The sequence below is a fragment of the Somniosus microcephalus genome, chromosome 19 (genome assembly GCF_052327205.1).
Source record: "Somniosus microcephalus isolate GS21.2 chromosome 19, FLI_Smic_1.0, whole genome shotgun sequence".
Taxonomy (NCBI): domain Eukaryota; kingdom Metazoa; phylum Chordata; class Chondrichthyes; order Squaliformes; family Somniosidae; genus Somniosus; species Somniosus microcephalus.
In genome coordinates, this window is record NC_141005.1 from 38,710,837 (window position 1) to 38,730,767 (window position 19,931).

The window sequence follows — 19,931 nt, forward strand, 5'->3', positions numbered from 1 at the left end:
AGAAAAGAGGCAACTGGAAGGTGGAATGGATAAGTTTATGATTTTTGAAAAAATTTATTGAGTGTTTTTTGCTGCATTTAAGTGATAGATTTCATTTTCAGGGATATATTGTGAATTGGATTGGCAACGATCATGGCATCTCTATATTGGAGATTTTTTCTTTGTTGTAATGTGTTGGGGACAAACATACACAGCACACACAGCTAGCAAATGAGAAAGAAGAAATATGCACCATAGTCAAGCAGATGATATACAAAAATATTCTGGAGATAGACTTGTGCACATTTGTTTTTTTAATATGTGGTTAATCACCTTCCCTTAAAACATTAATAAGTTGCAGCACATTCACAATGATACAAATTGTACATGGTCTATGGAAAGAACAGATTCAATGTACTGAATGGTTTTTGCTCATTCCATACTTGTTCTAAACATGAAAATAAATCATGCAAAACAAGCATAATGGACTGACTAATAAAGCAGCAGTAAAAGTTAAGTACCTGTGGTATTGGATAGAGAGTAGGATCAATAGCATCTTCACGACCAAAATCAATCATGTTTCCACACTTTGGAATGTCATCTACCCACACACCATCATACATTTGGCCTTTCTCAAAGAAGAAAAACTTCCCTGGTCCATGTTTCTTTCCATTTTTCCAGAAACCTTCATAGCGATTTTCATTTGCTGAATAAATACAGGACAATCTTGATATAAGCAAATTACTTGAAATATTGGTGACACAGACAAATTGTTAATTTTGATGCATACATAACCAGTTATATTATCATCAGACGTGTTCTATCCAAGGTGGGTATATGGAGATTTTTTGCCAAAGCTGGTTGCTTGTATAACAGGATCAAACTATATAAATACATCTATGTTGGAAATCAAAGCAGGAACTCTGTTCAATCAGATTGCAATCTTACAAAGCATAAGTACACTCTCATCACACTTAGGGAGCATTAATACTTGGGACAAATAGCTGTAAACTCAAACTAGATTTTTAATTAGCAAACCACAAATAAAGGCAAACTGGTAGATTTCCTCCAGCATTACTCATAGGTAATTTGAGACTATGGGGGAGAAATTCGGTTGCTTTACGCCTCCCGTTAGCGCCCAAAGAGGGCGCTAAGGGGCGCAAAGCAACTAGTGCCCAGGTGCGGTGCCGCCAACGCCTCCCACGAAATTCAGCGGGAGGTTAGCGGTGGCGGTAACCGTTAGTACCTTGCGACACTGCACTGTCGGCGATGACATCATCGCCGTGCGCATCACCCCGCTCGCAATCTTTGGTAGCGCCCCCTGACTTACTGCCGGACTCTATGTCCGACGGGGTATGGGGGGCCCACCTGCGGCCGGGGCGGCACTAATTAAAGGAGGTGCCGGGCGGCCATTTTTGTTGCTGGCCGTCTGCCAGCACCTGCCTCCGTTGCTGTCCATGGCCTCCTGAGCACACCCCCCCCAACCCCACGGAGTGCCGGCTACGCGCCATGAGGCACTCCACTCCACTTCTCTTGAATGCCGGGCTCTTTTGCCGGCACTCCGATCGCGGTGGCCCAGCTGGGCCCCGGGTCGCGCGGCACAAGGCCCCTCCCATTTAAGAAGGGGAGGAAGGCCTGCAATACAATTTGTAATTGTGCATGTTGTTATATTAGAGATGTTGGGGCTGATTTTCATCTCACCACTGCCCCATTTATGCCTGTAGATAAGGCAGTAGTGAAAATCGCAACAACAAAAAAACAGACTTACTGCTGGAGGTCTGCCTGTCCCAATTTTCATGTGGACTTCTACTTAATGAATAAGAAAAGCAGCAACAGGAGGAAGGAGCAAACAGAGCTGCAGGGAGACCAAATAGAAGGAGGCATGATTGCAGGAATCTTTACCCTCCCAATAGAGCATATAGGCGCAGGACAACATACCAGCACTTATCTGAGCAGCAGTGTATATGGAGGCTGCACTTCTCTGAGGGTGTAGTCTCAGAGTCGTGTCGCCTCCTGCAAGTTCTACAACCAAATGCCACAGCTAGCACTGCCTTGCCCGTTGCACTCAAGATCACTACAGTCTTGAACTTCTTTTCCTCCGACTCCTTTGAGGTTGCCAATAGAGATATGAGTAAGTGGGAGAGCACCTTAAGAGCAGTAACCACAATATGATAAATGACATGAATCTTGCCATTCATGTAGAAATGACTTATGAAATAATACTGGGTGACCTGCTGGTGGCGCTGTCCAGGTAGAGTATAAATACTCAGGCACGGGCCCAGCTTGCTCAAAACATTTTGTAAACAGGAACTAGTGAAGGATAACTAGACCTCCATGTTGTGAAACAGTTGATTAAAGCCTTGTTTAATACTCAGACCAAGTGCCTAGTAGTTTTCTCACGTCAATTTAATCAACTGGATCTGTTCCACGCTCAGTGGTTTTGGGAACAGACAGCTATGACTCAAACGGTAGAAGGGAACCAGAGGTAGTAATCAATCCATCATGGAGAAACTACTCCGACCCACCAGTCTTGACCTGGACCCGAATTCACCTACAACTGCTAAGGTATGGAAACACTGGTATCGTACCTTCAGCAACTTCCTCAGGGTGTGTGGTGAGAATGTTCCTGATAAGTTAGAGATACTTGCCAATTATGTATCCCCTCATGTGTTTGACTATATCGAAGACTGTGTAGACTATGACTACGCTATCCAAATACTACAGCAACTATATGTTAAGGCCCCAAACGAAATTTTTGCTCGGCATCTACTGACCACAACTCGACAACAACCCAGGGTATCACTTGACGAATTCCTTCAAAAGCTTCGCAGGCTCAGCAAGGATTGTAATCTCAAAGCTGTCTCAGTTGAGCAGTGCCAGGAGGAGTTAATTTGTGATTCCTTTATTAATGGATTTGCGTCTCCCTTCATACGCCAGCGTCTGTTGGAGAATAAAACCCTCAAGTTACAAGCTGCCTATGACCAGGCATGTTCTCTGGACTTAGCAAAAAAAAATGCAGATGCCTATCTTTTACCGCGTGCACGGACTGCTGCTATCACTTTTGGTGACTCCTCCAATGGGCCTCGGGCGGAAGCCCTCACTGATGATGACTCTATCCTAGCTGATGACGACCCTAACCTAGAAGCCCTCACTGATGACGACCCTGCCCTAGTGGCATCTTGGCAATCTGGAAGGAAGTGTTTCTTCTGTGGAGGTGCATTCCACTATAGGAAATTTTGTCCTGCTCGTAATGCAATCTGCAATCATTGCAGTAAGAAAGGTCACTTTTCTAAGGTATGCCAGTCAAGAGCCTCGGTTAGTAAGAAAGGTCACTTTTCTAAGGTATACCAGTCAAGAGACTCTGTTAGTTTTGCAGCTGCTATCTATAAAACTGCTCCTCCCCCAAGAGCCACTACTAAGGTTACAGCTGTCAAGGGTAAAACTGCTCCTCCTCCCATCACTGCTGTTTTTCCCCAAAGCCTGTCCCATGCAGCCACGAAGGTTTCGGTAAATGGACACATTTTGAGTGCACTAATCGACTCATGCAGCTTCATCAGTGAGCAGGCTGTCAGTAAGTTAAAACTGCGTATTTACCCCTCGGACAGGGAAATCGCAATGGCTCTGACGACACTGACCACCAACTCTTCCGGCTTTTGTCTTGTTGACCTTATTCTCAATGGCCACACTTATTTCTCCATCCAGCTCGGGGTGCTCAAAAACCTATGCAGTGATGTGCTCCTGGGACAGGATTTCCAGAAACACAAAAGACTCACTTTCAAGTTTGGAGGGTCAAAACCAGAGCTTACTATTGCCAAAGTACCGTTTTGTGCGCTTTCGGCGGCTTCACTTGACGAGCCCTCCTTGTTTGCCAATCTTTCCCCCCGATGTAAGCCCATAATCACTAAATCACGACGTTTCAGCCAAGATGATCTATCTTTTATCAAGACAGAGATCTCTCGCCTTCTAGCTGACGGTATCATTGAGCCATGTTCATCTTCCTGGCGGGCTCAAGTCGTCGTTGTTAAAAATCCTCTGAAGCAACACAAGAAACGTCTTTGCATCGATTACTCGCAAACTATTAACCAGTATACCGACCTGGATGCCTATCCACTACCACGCATCGATGACATGGTCAATAACCTTGCCAACTACAAGGTATTTTCAACTTTTGACTTAGAGCGCATACCATCAAGTACCGTTAAAGGACTCTGACAAAAAGTATACGGCCTTTGAGGCCAATGGTTGGCTTTACCAGTTTTGTCGCCTTCCATTTGGGGTCACCAATGGGGTGGCCGTCTTCCAATGGGCAATGGATAGCCTAGTCAAACAGGAGAACTTAACAGACACTTCCATATCTGGATAATATCACCATTGCTGGTCATGACCAGAAGGAGCATGATGCCAACCTCCAGAAATGTCTTGACGTTCTCCGTCGTCGCAACTTAACCTTAAATGAGTGCAAATCTGTGAAATCAGTACCATCAGTCAACATGCTTGGCTATTGGGTGGGCAATGGTGCCATCAAACCGGATCCAGAGCGACTTCGTCCGCTTCAGGAGCTCCCTCCTCCTACGAATCTCGGCTCTCTTGGTCAGGCCCTCGGCATGTTCACCTATTATGCGAAGTGGATACCCCACTTTTCCGACAAGATCCAGCCGCTGCTTCACGCAAAGTCATTTCCGTTGGAGGCAATGGCTATTTCGGCTTTCAACCTCCTCAAGCAACAACTGGAAAAAGCCACGCTTCGTTCCATCGATGAAAATCTCCCTTTCGTGGTCGAGTGCGATGCATCAGAGGTGGCGATCTCGGCTACCTTGAATCAAGGTGGTTGACCCGTTGCATTTCTGTCTAGAACTTTGCAGGGTAGCGAGCTCCATTATCCTCCTGTCGAGAAGGAGGCTACGACTATCATCGAAGCAGTACGTAAATGGAGTCATTTTCTCGCTCGTCGCCATTTCACGCTTATAACCGATCAGCGCTCCGTGGCCTTTATGCTGGATAACCGGAAACGCACTAAGATCAAGAATAACAAAATACAGCTCTGGAGGATGGAATTGGCCGCCTTTGGCTATACCATACATTATCAACCCGGCAAAGAGAATGTGGCCCCAGATACCCTCATGCGTGCATTCTGCTCTTCCATGTCAACTTCAACTCTTGCGGATCTTCATACTGACTTATGCCATCCTGGCATTACCCGTATGTTACACTTTGTGCAAGCTAAAAATCTCCCATTTTCTACGGAAGACGTGAAAAGAACACACTCCACTTGTAGAATTTGCGCGGAATTAAAACCGCAATTCTTCCGTCTGTAGGATGGCTCGCTCATACATGCTACACAGCCTATGCAGCGACTCAGCATTGACTTCCTCAACGCGAAACACCTACTTGATATGGTGGACGAATATTCACGCTTTCCCTTTGCTTTCCCCTGTCCCAATATGCTTACTTCCACAGTGATCAAATGCCTTGATCAGGTCTTTTCCCTTTCCAGTACGGCCAATTTCATCCACTCTGATCGGGGTCCCTCCTTCATGTCAAGCGAACTCAAAAGTTATCTTTCCCAACGGGGAATCGCCACAAGTAGAACTATACCATATCATTCTATTCGAAATGGACAGGTTGAGAGATACAACGCTATCATTTGGAACGCTGTTCGTCTTGCACTGAGGTCACACAACCTATCAGACCAGCAGTGGGAAACTATGCTCCCTGACACATTGCATTCCATCAGGTCTCTTCTTTCTACATCCACCAATGCTACTCCCCGCGGGATGGCCACCCGAAGCCAGGACACCGGTCAGTCACCGGCTACTGGGCAGGGTGAAGCCAGCTCTGTGCCTGTGGGGGACCGCACCCGGAGCCACGATTTCCCCAGTCCCCCTCAGGTCGATCAAGACGACACGGACTTTGCCAGCCCGCCGGTACGAACTAAGCGACCCAGGGACCAAAACACGGTCAGAGGAGACGTGCCTTCCAGCCACCGACGGAGATCCAAACAACTGCGTCTATTCTTAGTCCGATTAATTCAGTAGAAAGAAGCCGCCGGACTTCCAATCTTTCAGGTGGGAAGAATGACATGAATCTTGCCATTCATGTAGAAATAACTCATGAAATAATACTGGGCAGCCTGCTGGTGGCGCTGTCCAGGGAGAGTATAAATACTCGGGCACGGGCCCAGCTTGCTCAGGACATTTTGTAAACAGGAACAAGTGAAGGACAACTAGACCTCCATGTTGTGAAACAGTTGATTAAAGCCTTGTTTAATACTCAGTGCCGAGTAGTTTTCTTACGTCAATAAGGTTTATGATTCAATTAAAATGGGAAAAAGTCAGTATAAAAACTAGAACATCAGATTGGATTAAGACTTTAGAAAGATCAGTGAACAAGTTGAGATGAGGTGGAAGGAGAAATTGAAGAAAAAGACTTGTATTTATATAGCACCTTTCATGATCTCAGAAGTGTAGTCACTGTTGTAATGTAGGAAAAGTAGCCATCCATTCTGCCACTGACAATAAGCTCCCACAAACAGCAATTAAATAAATGACCACAATCTGTTTTAGGTGTTGGTTGAAGGATAAATGGTGGCCATGACACTGGGAGAACTCCCCTCCTCAAGACAATTGTGGGATCTTTTATGTCCACCTGAGGGGGCAGACGGGACCTCAGTTTAATGTCTCATCTAAAAGACTGCACCTCCTATGGTGCAGCACTCCCTCAGTACAGTATTGAAGTGTCAGCCTAGATTACGCGCTCAATCTCTAATGTAGATGCACAGGACTGTGATTTTTTTTTTTATAAAAGACTGAAACGTTAGAGATATATTCCTTTAATAAAGAAGGAAACTACTAGTAGTTTTAGGATGCCATTGGTAAAAAGAGGTTAGAAACAAATTATAACTGAAAATGCCCTATAAGAATCATAAGAATATTAACGGCAAAAAACTAAAGGAATGTAGGAACTCGGGTTCCTAGCCGAAGAATTGAGATCGACTCAGAAAATCAAAAACAATAAAATTTAATGAACAAACGAAGCTGTACAGGAAACTGTAGGATACAATGCAAATAGGTCTGGTCTGCTTGAAAGCCTCTCAGGAACTGCTAGAAGATTCCGAGCTCAACTGCCAGCAGGTTCCAAGCTCAACTGCCAGCAGGTTCCGAGCTCAACTGCCAGCAGGTTCCGAGCTCAACTGCCAGCAGGTTCCGAGCTCAACTGCCAGCAGGTTCCGAGCTCAACTGCTAGAAGGTTCCGAGCTCTGACGTCATGACATCATCACGTTCTTCCCGCCGTTGAGAGATCACGTGACGGATGGCATGACGTCATCACGCGGAGTACAGGAAAGAAGCCCTAGTACAGTTAACAGATACATTAAAGGTGCAGCCCCCAGCTGTATTACATTGCTGTAAAAGGAATTATATACAACTGTCCGTAATCCTCTGGTGGTTCCGCCACATGCGCCCCCCCAGAATTGCTTTTAACAGAGAAGGTAAGGCAAGAAGGGGGTCCGACAAGTTTGTCCGACCGACTGCGATACCCCGGCAGCTGGAACGGAGCGCTAGAAGACGAACTGGCCGTTGGCTGCAGTTGGGATGACGTCGCAGGCAGAGGAGAAGAAGAGGCCGGCTGTGGTCAACCCGGTGAGGTGGGCACTGGCGCCTCGGCGGATGACTGTGGCTGTACTGGACCGGCAGTCGACGGTGGACGACCACGACGAGGCGGCTGAGCGGTGATGACTGGTTCGCTCAGATCCAGATGCGCCGGTTTCAACCGGTCGATGGAGATGTGGTCAGGCTTACCGCCGACATCGACTGTGAAGGACTTGTCACCTGACGAGATGACGCGGAACAGACCTGTGTAAGGCGGTTTGAGCGGGTTTTTGCGAGCATCCTGCCGAATGAACACGTATTCTGCGCTTTAAGGTCCACCGGGACATGGGAGCGCTGCAGGTCATGAGACGACGTAGGCACTGGGATGAAATTACTAGCCGCTTCCTGGTGGCCGATGAGCTGCTGAGCTGGGGACCAGGGTTCCGTGTGAGGAGGAAGAAAATCGCCAGGCACTCTGAGTGGTTGGCCGTAAACCGGCTCTGCTGAAGAAGAATGCAGGTCGTCCTTAGGTGCCATGCAAAGACCTAGCAGCACCCAAGGGAGCCTGTCCACCCAACTAGGCCCACGGAGACTAGCACGCAGTGCGGCTTTAAGGGACCTGTGGAATCTTTCACACAGATCGTTCGCCTGTGGATGGTAGGCGGTGGTACAATGAAGCTTGGTGCCCAAACCTTGAGATACGGCGTTCCAAAGCTCAGAGGTAAATTGAGGCCCCCGGTCGGAGGAGATGTCAGCCAGTACCCCGAACCGAGCTACCAACGACGAGATGAAGGCTCTGGAGACGTCTGCCGCTGTGGTGGCAACCAAAGGAATTGCCTCTGGCCACCTGGTGGTGCGGTCTACCACGGTGAGGAGGTGAGTGTACCCGCGAGAGGAAGGGAGAGGACCAACCAGGTCCACGTGCACATGGTCGAATCGACGCTCCGGAACCGGAAAAGTGGCGACTGGGGCCTTAACATGGCATTGTATCTTAGACTTCTGGCAACTCACGCAGGTATTGGTCCAGTCACGGGCGTCGAGATGCATGCCCTTCCAGACGAATTTCTTTGCCATGAGTCATTGTGACGCTCTCATGCCAGGGTGTGACAACCCATGGATAGTGTCGAAAATTCTCCTGCGCCATTCGACTGGAACGATTGGACGTGGGACGCCCATCGAGATGTCACACAGGAGTGTGGTCCCTGCGGCCTGGAAACTGACATCAGCCACTTGTAAGCTGGAAGGTGCGGTCCGGTATGCCTGCACTTCAGGATCTGCCTTCTGTTCTTTTGCCAAACCAACATAGTCGACTCCCAGGTGTACTGCGTGGAGCTGGGCGCGGGAGAGACAATCCGCCACCAGGTTGTCTTTGCCCGAGACATGTTGTATGTCGGTTGTAAATTCAGATATGTACGTAAGATGACGTCGTTGCTGTGCCGACCATGGTTCCGCTGTCTTGGCCATGGTTCCGCTGTCTTGGCCATCGCAAAAGTAAGTGGCTTGTGGTCTACAAAAGCCGTGAATGGCGGATGGCCAGAAACAATGCCAACAACTTCCTATCAAAAGTACTATACTTGCGTTTGTTCTTCCGCAATTGTCGGCTGAAGAAAGCCAGTGGTTGCCATGTGCCGTCGACCCACTGCTCCTGTACTGCCCCGATGGCATAATCAGATGCGTCGGTGGTAAGGGCAATGGTTGCGCCCGGAAGGGGATGTGCCAACATGGTCGCAGCAGCCAAAGCGTTCTTAGTGTCGAGGAAAGCCTGGTCCATCTGGGGTGTCCAATCGATCGGGTCTTTGCGCGATTTACCTCTGAGGGCCTCGTACAAAGGTTGCATCAACAATGCCGCCTTGGGGACGAACCGATGATAAAAATTGACCATTCCCAGAAATTCCTGGAGGGCCGTGATGGTCTGAGGAAGAGGGAACGAGGTGACTGCTTCCACCTTCGTGGCCAGCGGGACGGCGCCATGTTAAGGCCCCAGTCGCCACTTTTCCGGTTCCGGAGCGTCGATTCGACCATGTGCACGTGGACCTGGTTGGTCCTCTCCCTTCCTCTCGCGGGTACACTCACCTCCTCACCGTGGTAGACCGCACCACCAGGTGGCCAGAGGCAATTCTGAGGTCCCAGGAAATCAATGCTGTGCAACCCAAACTGGCACTTGGCCGGGTTGATGATAAGGCCATGTTGGCTGAGACGAGAAAAAAGGGTACGCAAGTGCGTAATGTGTTCTTTCGTGCTGTTACTGGCAATAAGGATGTTGTCTAGGTAGACGAAGATGAACAGCAGATCGCGCAACACGGAATCCATGAGACATTGGAAGGCTTGTGCTGCATTCTTCAGCCCAAACGGCATACGAAGGAACTCAAAGAGCCCGAAAGGTGTGATGACGGCACTTTTGGGGACGTCCTGAGGATGCACGGGCACTTGATGATAGCCTCGGACGAGGTCTACTTTGCAAAAGATGGAATTCCCTGCCAGATGGGCCGAAAAATCCTGAATGTGAGGAATTGGGTACCGATCCGGTGTGGTAGCCTCATTCAGGCGTCTGTAGTCGCCGCATGGTCGCCATCCGCCGCCCGGCTTAGGAACAATGTGTAATGGCAAGGACCAAGGATTATTCGAACGTCGAATAATACCCAGGCGTTCCATTGTATGGAACTCCGCCTTGGCGGCCGCGAGTTTACCAGGTTCCAGCCTTCAAGCTCTCGCATAAACGGGGGATCCTGTCGTGGTAATGTGGTGCCCCACACCGTGCCTCGCGACTGAAGAAGAAAATGTGGGCCTGGTGAGCTCAGGGAACTCACTGACAAGACGAGATAACTCATTTGGAGATGGGACTGCACAGGCAACTGACCGAGACATCGCGGTGCTTCGGTGGCAGGGGACCGAGTGAAAAATGGAGGCACTGATTAGCTGGCAGTGTCGGACGTCGACGAGAAACCCATTTGCGCAGAAGAAATCTGCCCCCAGGATGGCCTGTGAGACTTTCGCCGTGATGAACTCCCAAACAAAACGTTGGCCGCCAAAACTCAACTGGACCCTACTGTAAGAGCCATAAAAGCTTAAGAAAATACTTTAAAATATTGGTTAAATAGCATAATAGTTAATTTACCTGATTGACTTATTGTATTAAGAAACCCCCTATTTTCTTGCTCCAGTAGTATAGTCCGAGACACCCCCTTCATTCTTGCCACAATGGTACAGTCCCTAAGCCACACATGGTATGCAGCCATTTTACAGTTTAAACTCCACGTGGCTGAAGGAGGCAGAAGTTGTGAGGTTTGGAGCAATACAGTTTTTGACCGTGTTCGTTTATACGTGTTTGCTTTGTAATTCTGTTCGTAAAGTGTTATAGTAAAGAGTTTAAAAGACAAAGCTACGTTTGGGAACGTTTTATTTCGACACGCGTCTACTCGTTGTTAAAAGCCCCACAGCTCAGTGGCTGCCTGTTTGGAAACTAAGAAGCGCCACTACACCTACGCTTTCCGAACGTGCGAATGGCCGCACCATTGGCTGCCTCGAGGGGGGGGACCTTGACTGCCGGATTGAAGATCTAGCTTCGATGCTGGTAGGATACTGCACTGGGAGCCAGTATCACAGAGAAAATGTCGCCCTGACAGGGAGTCTGTAATGTATAGGAGTTTCCCTGCGGACCCGACGGCCATCGCAACTCCGGCGCATCCCTTAGGCCTTATTGATCTTCTCAGAAACCGCTGGTTTGAGGTAGGTTTTTTTTTTGGTGAGAAACTGCAGGGCGGATAGCAATTTCTGGCCTTCGCGCCAAAACGAGCGTGGTATGCACACCAGCCTGCAGGAGGAGGAGTCGGATTCGCTCTTGTGGGGGATGGGCGCCTCGTGGCTGCACAAGATTGTTGTGAGACGGTGAATATTTTATCAGCTTCCGCGGCGAGTTCAGCACAATCCGTGATCGCGGAATTGGCCAAGGCCGTCTGTACTGGCTCTGGTAGTTGACAGAGAAACAGCTCGCGGAACAGAAAACATTGCGATTCCGAGCCCAAAAGCGTGAGCATTTGGCTCATGAGCTCTGAGGGTTTTGAGTCCCCGAGGCCGGGCATGGAGATAAGTCTGCGAGCGCGCTCCGACTTGGACAGACCGAAAATCTGCAGTAAAAGTGCTTTTAAAGCTTCGTACTTGCCATCATTCGGTGGACTCCTGAGGAGGCGGACGACCCGCAAGGCCGTGGCGCTGTCGAGGGCGGAGACCATGTAATAATAACGGGTCGAATCCGCTGCTACTCCCCAGATTGCAAATTGGGCTTCCGCCTGGAAAAACCACGCGGCTGGTTGTTGCTCCCAAAATTGCGGCAGTTTGAGGGTGACGGCGTTCGTGTCCATGATGTAACTTCAACGAAAATTGTTTGAAGAAATCGGGGTCACCAATGTAGGAACTGGGGTTCCTAGCCGAAGAATTGAGATCGACTCAGAAAATCAAAAACAATAAAATTTAATGAACAAACGAAGCTGTACAGGAAACTGTAGGATACAATGCAAATAGGTCTGGTCTGCTGGAAAGCCCCTCAGGAACTGCTAGAAGGTTCCGAGCTCAACTGCTAGCAGGTTCCGAGCTCAACTGCCAGCAGGTTCCGAGCTCTACTGCTAGAAGGTTCCGAGCTCTGACGTCATGATGTCATCACGTTCTTCCCGCCGTTGAGAGATCACGTGACGGACGGCATGACGTCATCACGCGGAGTACAAGAAAGAAGCCCTAGTACAGTTAACAGATACATTAAAGGTGCAGCCCCCAGCTGTATTACATTGCTGTAAAAGGAATTGTATACAATTGTCCGTAATCCTCTGGTGGTTCCGCCACATGAAAATATAAAAAGTTAAGGAGGTGATATGGAGAACCAAGAAGGAATAGGAGGAAAAAATTTCAAAAAACAACAAAAAGAACAATTAAGCATTTTACAAATATATCAGTAAAGACAATTGTTAAAAGCGAGGTGGAACCTCAGAGAGGAAAGGATTGTCAATTTATAGATGATGATCAAAAAATGGCAGAGGTATTTCACATTAATCCTTACTGAAGAGAAGAACATTAGTGAGGAGGTGAATCCTGAAGTGTTTGCGGGCAAGATGAGCTATATTATAATGGATGAAAGGAAAATTTAGATAAATTAGTTAGGAAGACAAAATGTCAAAGCCCAACTGGATACATTCTAGGATCCTGAGGGAGACAAGTGAAGAAATTGTCAAGGCCCCAGAAATTATATTTCCGGGCTCTACTGAATGTGCAAGTGTGTGCCGGAGGACTGAAGAGTGGCCAATGTAATAGTCATTTTTAAAAAGAGAGAAGAGCTAATCTGGGTAATTTACAGCCCAGTTAGATTTTAACATCTGTGGTAGAAGAAATTTTAGAGTTTAATTAAGGATAAAATGACCATGTTTCTAGATAAAGAGAAAATAGTTGAAGTAGCCAGCACCAGCACATATTTCAAAAGGGACAAATGTGTTTGACAAGCCTTACAGAATTCTTTGAGGATGTAACAGACATGGTAGACAGGGATGCAGTGGATGTAGTGTACATGGACTTTAGGAATGCCTTTGACAAGGTAACACACGGGAGATTACTAGAGAGGGGTGTGAAACTAGGGGAGGATAACAAACTGGATTAAAAATTGGTTGGAAGGGAGAAAACAGGAAAAGAATGAAAGAATCCCCCACTTGAATCCCTATCCATTCGGTCTTCCAGTCTGTCCAAGGCAGAGGAGATGGTGAAGTGCTAGGCCTGCATGGCCCCAGTATGAGCATCTTGAAGAGGTACTACTCATGCCACACACTCCCGGCAAAGAGGGCTTAGCTGCAGCATCCACTGAAGTGACCAGAGTGTCGATACCATCCGCCAGATCCTCACACAAGTTGGTAGCGGACTCCTCCAGTCACTGACATGTTGCAGTAGCTTCCTAGCAGGCAGTCCAATATATTCAGCTATTTCTGGTGCACAGAAAGCATTTTTCTTTTAAAGGCTGGATCCCTAAAATCTGCATCTCTTCACTTTAGCAGAGATAAGACGTGAGCTTGCCCTCCAGCAAGCCATTTCCTGGGCTGACCTTTTCACCTGCACCTGCTTACTTGTGCTCTGTAAATCACCCCTTGCAGATCCCTATACCTCATTATCTATACCATGCAGGGTGCCAAATTCTTTGCTGACGATAGTGAGTGACAGTGCATCTTTAGGAGGGTTCTCCCCCTTCATCGGTGTGGCTGCAGGGCCTATCATCTCAAGGACCTAGAAAAAGGATAGAGACAGGTAATGGCAAGGATAAGCAGTAGCAGATGAATGACAGTGCACTGCAGCACCACGTTGTCATGTTGTGTGTGTGTCTGTTTGAGTTAGTGAAGTGGAAGGAGAAAAAGGAAGGGAAAATGCCCAAGCACCCTGCTCTACATGGCCTCCAGTGTAAATCATCTCCGATGCTGTGTGCCCGATCCCTGCCAATTATGTCGATGGCCACGTCCTCCACTGTCGTCAAAGTTTGCAATGCGGTGGAACGTCCTCCTGTTCTTCAAGTCTCCCTTCAATTGTGTGCCAGCATCTCTGGCAAGAAGAGTGGAAATCGGTTAGTGTTTACCCTGTTAAAAGGCTTTTAAGATGTGTGAGGCAGCTTAGCATAGTCTGCATGATGAGAGAATGAAACAGCAACTATAGGCAAAAGGTCAAGTCATTGTAGCAGATGCTGAGTGTGAGCATGCAATCAGAAGGAGGTGTAGTGGTTGGTGCGGAGGTGTGGGAAGTGGGGGTGGGATGGATTGCGACTACTAAGCTAAAGTACAGTTTTGCAGGGCTATTTCAAGAGTAAGAGATGTGGAGTAGTCTTACCTTGGCAATCCTGGTAAGATTATTAATTTTCTTCCTGCGCTGCAGTCAGAACCTAGGAACATTGCTGCTGGCATTGACCTGCCCAGCCACCGCTCTCCACTGCAGCTGGCTAATTTTCCAGGACACTGCCATTCATCTGCTACTGCTTCCAGGGCACCCATTGGCCATCTGAAGGGAAAAGGACTTCCTTCTTATTCCTCACTTGCTCCATGAGCACCTCCGCAGCTGCACTGGTGAATCGGGGTGCTCTGGTTAATGTCATGTTGCATTCTGCCCCAGTTATGCACTGACTACCTTTGAAAAGTGCACCTCCCCTTTAAGGATTACATGCTGCCTTTAATTGGCAGCCGGCCCACTGGATTTCCTTCCCCAATGTCGAGTTGCCCATAAGCAGTGTGGTTACCACTGGCAGGTCCCCTGTTGTATTTAAATGAGGCCAGACCACTAAAATCAATTTGACCTCACACTGTCATTGAACAGGCACGGTGATGCCCCATCAACTGCCTGCCCGATCTGTGCCAGAAATGAAACCAATCCTATTATTTTTAGCTCTGTGCACTGAGTAAAGAAAGAAAAAGGTTGTCAACAACATGACTTCAATTTGATTGATTAATTGTGTGGTAGTTGCGGTGTTTGAAAAACACAATGGCCCGGATTTTGAGTTGAGAATAACAGTGAGGCTATCAGCACCCACCGTTATTAAGAGTAAATCGGACAGCAGCCTCCAGCATCCGTACATGTGCAGTTAAACATGAAAATCAAGATGGTGTTGTCCGATTTGCCCTGCTCCTCTGCAAGCTTCGCTACACCGGTATTTCGCTGAGCGATTTGGCATAAAAACACATGAAGGGCATGAAGTTGGGATGCTTACCCAGTAAACACACCAGGAAAAAGTTAGGGCTTCTCCATTCAAGTGTAAGTGAATTTTTAACAGACTGATCAGTCTTAATTACTACAAAACAACCTCTCTGGCACTGAAAATTTACTTTTATATGTGTGGAGTCTAAGTGGCAGTAATTCCTTCAGATTTGAATTATTGTTGGAGATAAACTTCTTTCTGTCTGTTTTATCTCACTCTCAATCCCATCTTTCTTTCCTTCTCTTTATTTTGCTTTCTGTACATGATTTTACATTAAATTAAATATTCTAACTTATACTTCCTGGTTTAGACTCTGTTTCCTGCCCTGTTCAGAGGTCCTAGATCCCCTGTAGAGGATGCTGCGCTGTATCAGACTCCCGATGACTGCAAGTTGCCGTTCAAAAGCCCACGAAAAGTCTGTGGACAGCTGTAGGCATAATGAATGGCGACCACTGTTCATTCGCCGCTGACCGCAAAATTCGGGCCAATGGCCCAGATTTTGCTGTAGCAGAGCATCTAATGGCATCTGCTGTTAGTTAGACTTGCCCTTGCACATTTAAGCTTTAACATTTTTTACTTGGCAAATTGCTGAAAGTGCGAGCTGATATCGACGCAAGGAAAACAGGGCATCTGGGACCTGAGTGAACAGGGCAAGCAACTGTGTACCTCCTTAACCAATCAGATTGAAGGATTGAGAAATAAACAGAGGAACGACGGAGGTGGAAGTGTAAATTAGATTGGGTGAATTCAATGTCAAATCAGATACTGAAAGTGAAATAAAGAGAGGGAAAGAAAGATTGGATTGAGAGATTAATAAAAAGAGACAGAGAAGAAAAGTTAAAAAAAATGTAAATTTAAAATTTGACATTTTTTAAATCTCCAACAATTAATACCTGAAAGAATGAGTCTCCACACTTTTAATGGTTAATTTTCAGTGCCAGAGAGGTTGATTGGCAGTAATTAAGTGTTATGACATCGTTAAAAGGGTACTTGCGCTTGTAATGCCACGACTTAACTTTCCGTGGTGCGTTTAGTTCGTATCTACTGCGTAAATACAATAACTTCATGCCATTCAATGCCTTTCAATGCGGAGGCAGACAGTGAAATGCTGTTTTCATGAAGCTAACGGCGGAGCGGCGCAACTCTGATAGCAACTTTTGGGTATTGCTATTTAACCGCACATTTGCACCTCGGCTGAAGTTGCTGTACCATTTACGTTTAATAACAGCAAGTGCCATTCGCCTCACTGCTATTTCGACAACAAAATCTGGGCCAATGAATAATTTGATTGGGTGCTACTTGTAGTACTTGCTCATTGCAAGTAGTTAACAATAAATCGAAAAAGGGGTAATCACGCCAATTTTGTAACCTGTGGTGCTTCGTTTAAGATTTCATAAGTACTTAGTCACACTCATAGAATGTTCCAGAAAATTATTAATTTTTCAGGAAATAGAATAAAGTTTGTGTAAATGTTGCAATCCGATTTTTTCAAAAACACTTGTCAATTAACATACATCATGAAATACAGATCAGCTCAACCCCCAGCGACTTTATCTTTACAATCCTCCCGCTCAAAATAAACACTTCAAATCAATGAATTAAATAAAGTCATCCCCAGATATAAATTCATCATAAACCAAAATTCAGCCCTCAACTCTGCCCCAAGCCTAAGACCTAACCCTTTGTCTTCACAAAGGAGGACACAAATAACCTTCCAGAGATGTCGGGGAACATAGGGTCTGATGAAAGGGAGGAACTGAAGAAATCAGTATTTGTAGGGAAATGGCGTTAGGGAAATTGATGGGATTGAAGGCCGATAAATCCCCGGGGCCTGATAATCTACATCCTAGGTTACTTAAGGAAGTGGCCCTAGAAATAGTAGATGCATTGCTGATCATCTTCCAACATTTGATGGAATCTGGAGCAGTAGCCATGGATTGGAGGGTAGCTAATGTTACCCCACTATTCAAAAAAGGTGGTAGAGCGAAAGCGGGGAATTATAGACCAGTAAGCCTGACATCGGTAGTGGGGAAAATGCTAGAGTCCATTATAAAAGACGTAATAACAGAGCACTTGGAAAACAGTGACAAGATCGGACAAAGTCAACATGGATTTACAAAAGGTAAATCGTGCTTGACTAATCTACTGGAATTTTTTGAGGATGTAACTGGTAAAATAGCTAAGGGAGAACCAGTGGATGTGGTGTATTTGGACTTTCAGAAGGCTTTCGATAAGGTCCCGCATAAGAGATTAGCTTGTAAAGTTAAGGCACATGGGATTGGGGGCATGGTATTGACTTGGATAGAGAACTGGTTGGCAGACAGAAAGCAAAGAGTTGGAATAAACGGGTCTTTTTCCGAGTGGCAGGCAGTGACTAGTGGGGTACCGCAGGGATCGGTCCTTGGACCCCAGCTATTCACAATATATATTAATGATCTAGACAAGGGAACTAGATGTAATATCTCCAAGTTTGCAGACGACACAAAGCTGGGTGGGTGTGTGTGCTGTGAGGAGGATGCCGAGAAACTCCAGGATGATTTGGACAGGTTAGGTGATTGGGCAGAAGCATGGCAGATGCAATATAACGTGGATAAATGTGAGGTTATCCACTTTGGTGGCAAAAACAGGAAGGCAGATTATTATCTGAATGGTAATAGATTGGGAGAAGGGGAAGTGCAACGAGACCTGGGTGTCCTTGTGCACCAGTCGCTGAAGGTAAGCATGCAGGTGCAGCAGGCGGTTAAGAAGGCAAATGGTATGCTGGCCTTCATAGCGAGAGGGTTTGAGTACAGGAACAAGGATGTCTTGCTGCAGTTGCACAGGGCCTTGGTGAGACCACATCTTGAGTATTGTGTGCAGTTTTGGTCGCCTTATCTGAGGAAGGATGTTCTTGCCATGGAAGGAGTTCAGCGAAGATTCACCAGGCTGATACCTGGGATGGCAGGAATGACGTATGAGGAGAGATTGGGTCGATTGGGCTTATACTCGCTGGAGTTTAGAAGAATGAGAGGGGATCACATTGAAACTTATAAAATTCTGACAGGACTGGACAGACTAGATGCAGGAAGGATGTTCCCGATGGTCGGGGAGTCCAGAACCAGGGGTCACAGTCTAAGGATAAGGGGTAAGCCATTTAGGACAGAAATGAGGAGGAATTTCTTCACCCAGAGAGTGGTGAACCTGTGGAATTCTCTACCACAGAAGGCAGTAGAGGCCAATTCATTAAATATATTCAAGAAGGAGTTAGATATATTTCTTAAGGCTAAAGGGATCAAGGGATATGGGGAGAAGGCAGGGACAGGGTACTGAGTTTGAATGATCAGCCATGATCTCATTGAATGGCGGAGCAGGCTCGAGGGGCCGAATGGCCTACTCCTGCTCCTATCTTCTATGTTTCTATGTTTCCAACCGTAAGCCAATCCTAACCTGGGAATATTTTATTCCAAAGGCAAGTCACAAGGGAGCAGATTACCAACAACAGTGGCCAGATGGGAAACATCAGAGTCAGCAACAATGCCATCAGGGGTATAAACTAATACAACAGGGTAGAAACAAAATTAGTGGGAGCAGCAACATGGTATATTTGGAGAATTCAGTGCCATGAAGATGGGGTGAAGATGGAGAGTTATGGATTGCTATAGAATATAAAGGTTTGCTATCTTCCTGCTTCCTCATCCATGCCTTTGTTACCTCTAGACGCAGCTATTCCAAAGCTCTCCTGTCCGGCCTCCCATCGTCCACCCTCTGTAAACTTGAGCTCATCCAAAACTCTGCTGCCCGTATCCGAACTCGCACCAAGTCCCATTCACCCATCATCCCTGTGCTTGCTGACTTACCTTGGCAAAGCCTCAATTTAAAAATCATCCTTGTTTTCAAATCCCTCCATGGACACACCTCTCCCTATCTTTGTAACCTCCTCCAGCCCTATAACCCTCCGAGATCTCTGCGCTCCTTCAATTCTGGCCTCTTGCAAATCTCCGAGTTTCATCGTTCCACCATTGGCGGTTGTGCCTTCAACTGCCTAGGCCCTAAACTCTGCCATTCTCTCCCTGAACCTCTCCGCCTCTCTACCTCGCTCCTCCTTTAAGACATTCTTTAAAACCTACCACTTTGACCAAGCTTTTGTTTACTTGTCCTAATATCTCCTTACGTGGCTTGGTGTCAAATTTTGTTTGATAATGCTCCTGGAAAATGCCTTGGGATGCTTTACTACATTAAAGGCGCTATATAAATGCAAGTTGTAGTTGTAGCTGTACTGAAGATGCTTTCCTGTTAAATTCTTGTAGACGTGGGATCACTAAAAATGAACAGTACTGCCAGATATGTGATAACTGCCTGCAAGTAGATGCTGTTTATACTATCACTACAAGTAGTGGTCATGTGGAGAAATTAAAATAAAAGGAAAAGAAAAAGACAGACAGATTTGCATTTATATAGCGACTTTCACAACCTCAGAACAGTCCAAAGCGCTTTACAGCCCATGAAGTACTTTTGAAGTGTAGTCACTGTTGTAATGTAGGAAATGTGGTGGCCAATTAACGTACAGCAAGGTCCCATGAACAGCAATGTGATAATGACCAGATAATCTGTCTTAGCAATGTTAGTTGAGGGATAAATATTGGCCAGGGCACCGGGGATAACTCCCTTGCTCTTCTTCGAAGAGT

At 46.7% G+C, this 19,931-nt stretch overlaps 1 protein-coding gene across 5 annotated transcripts in view; it reads right to left on the reverse strand.

Annotated features, from left to right (window-relative positions):
* morn3 (MORN repeat containing 3) overlaps positions 1 to 19,931 on the reverse strand; it is a 64,764-nt gene that overhangs the window by 24,540 nt on the left and 20,293 nt on the right. For 4 of the 5 annotated variants that reach the window (XR_015072319.1, XM_085961627.1, XM_085961628.1 and 1 more), the window contains exon 4: positions 501 to 685. Coding sequence is in view for 4 of the 5 variants with exons in the window: in XM_085961627.1 (XP_085817753.1) it covers positions 501 to 685 (185 nt within the window). In the remaining variant the exon portion in view is untranslated. Of the gene's footprint in view, positions 1 to 20; positions 686 to 19,931 lie in introns of those variants that run through there. The other variant, XM_085961625.1, reaches the window with a different exon arrangement.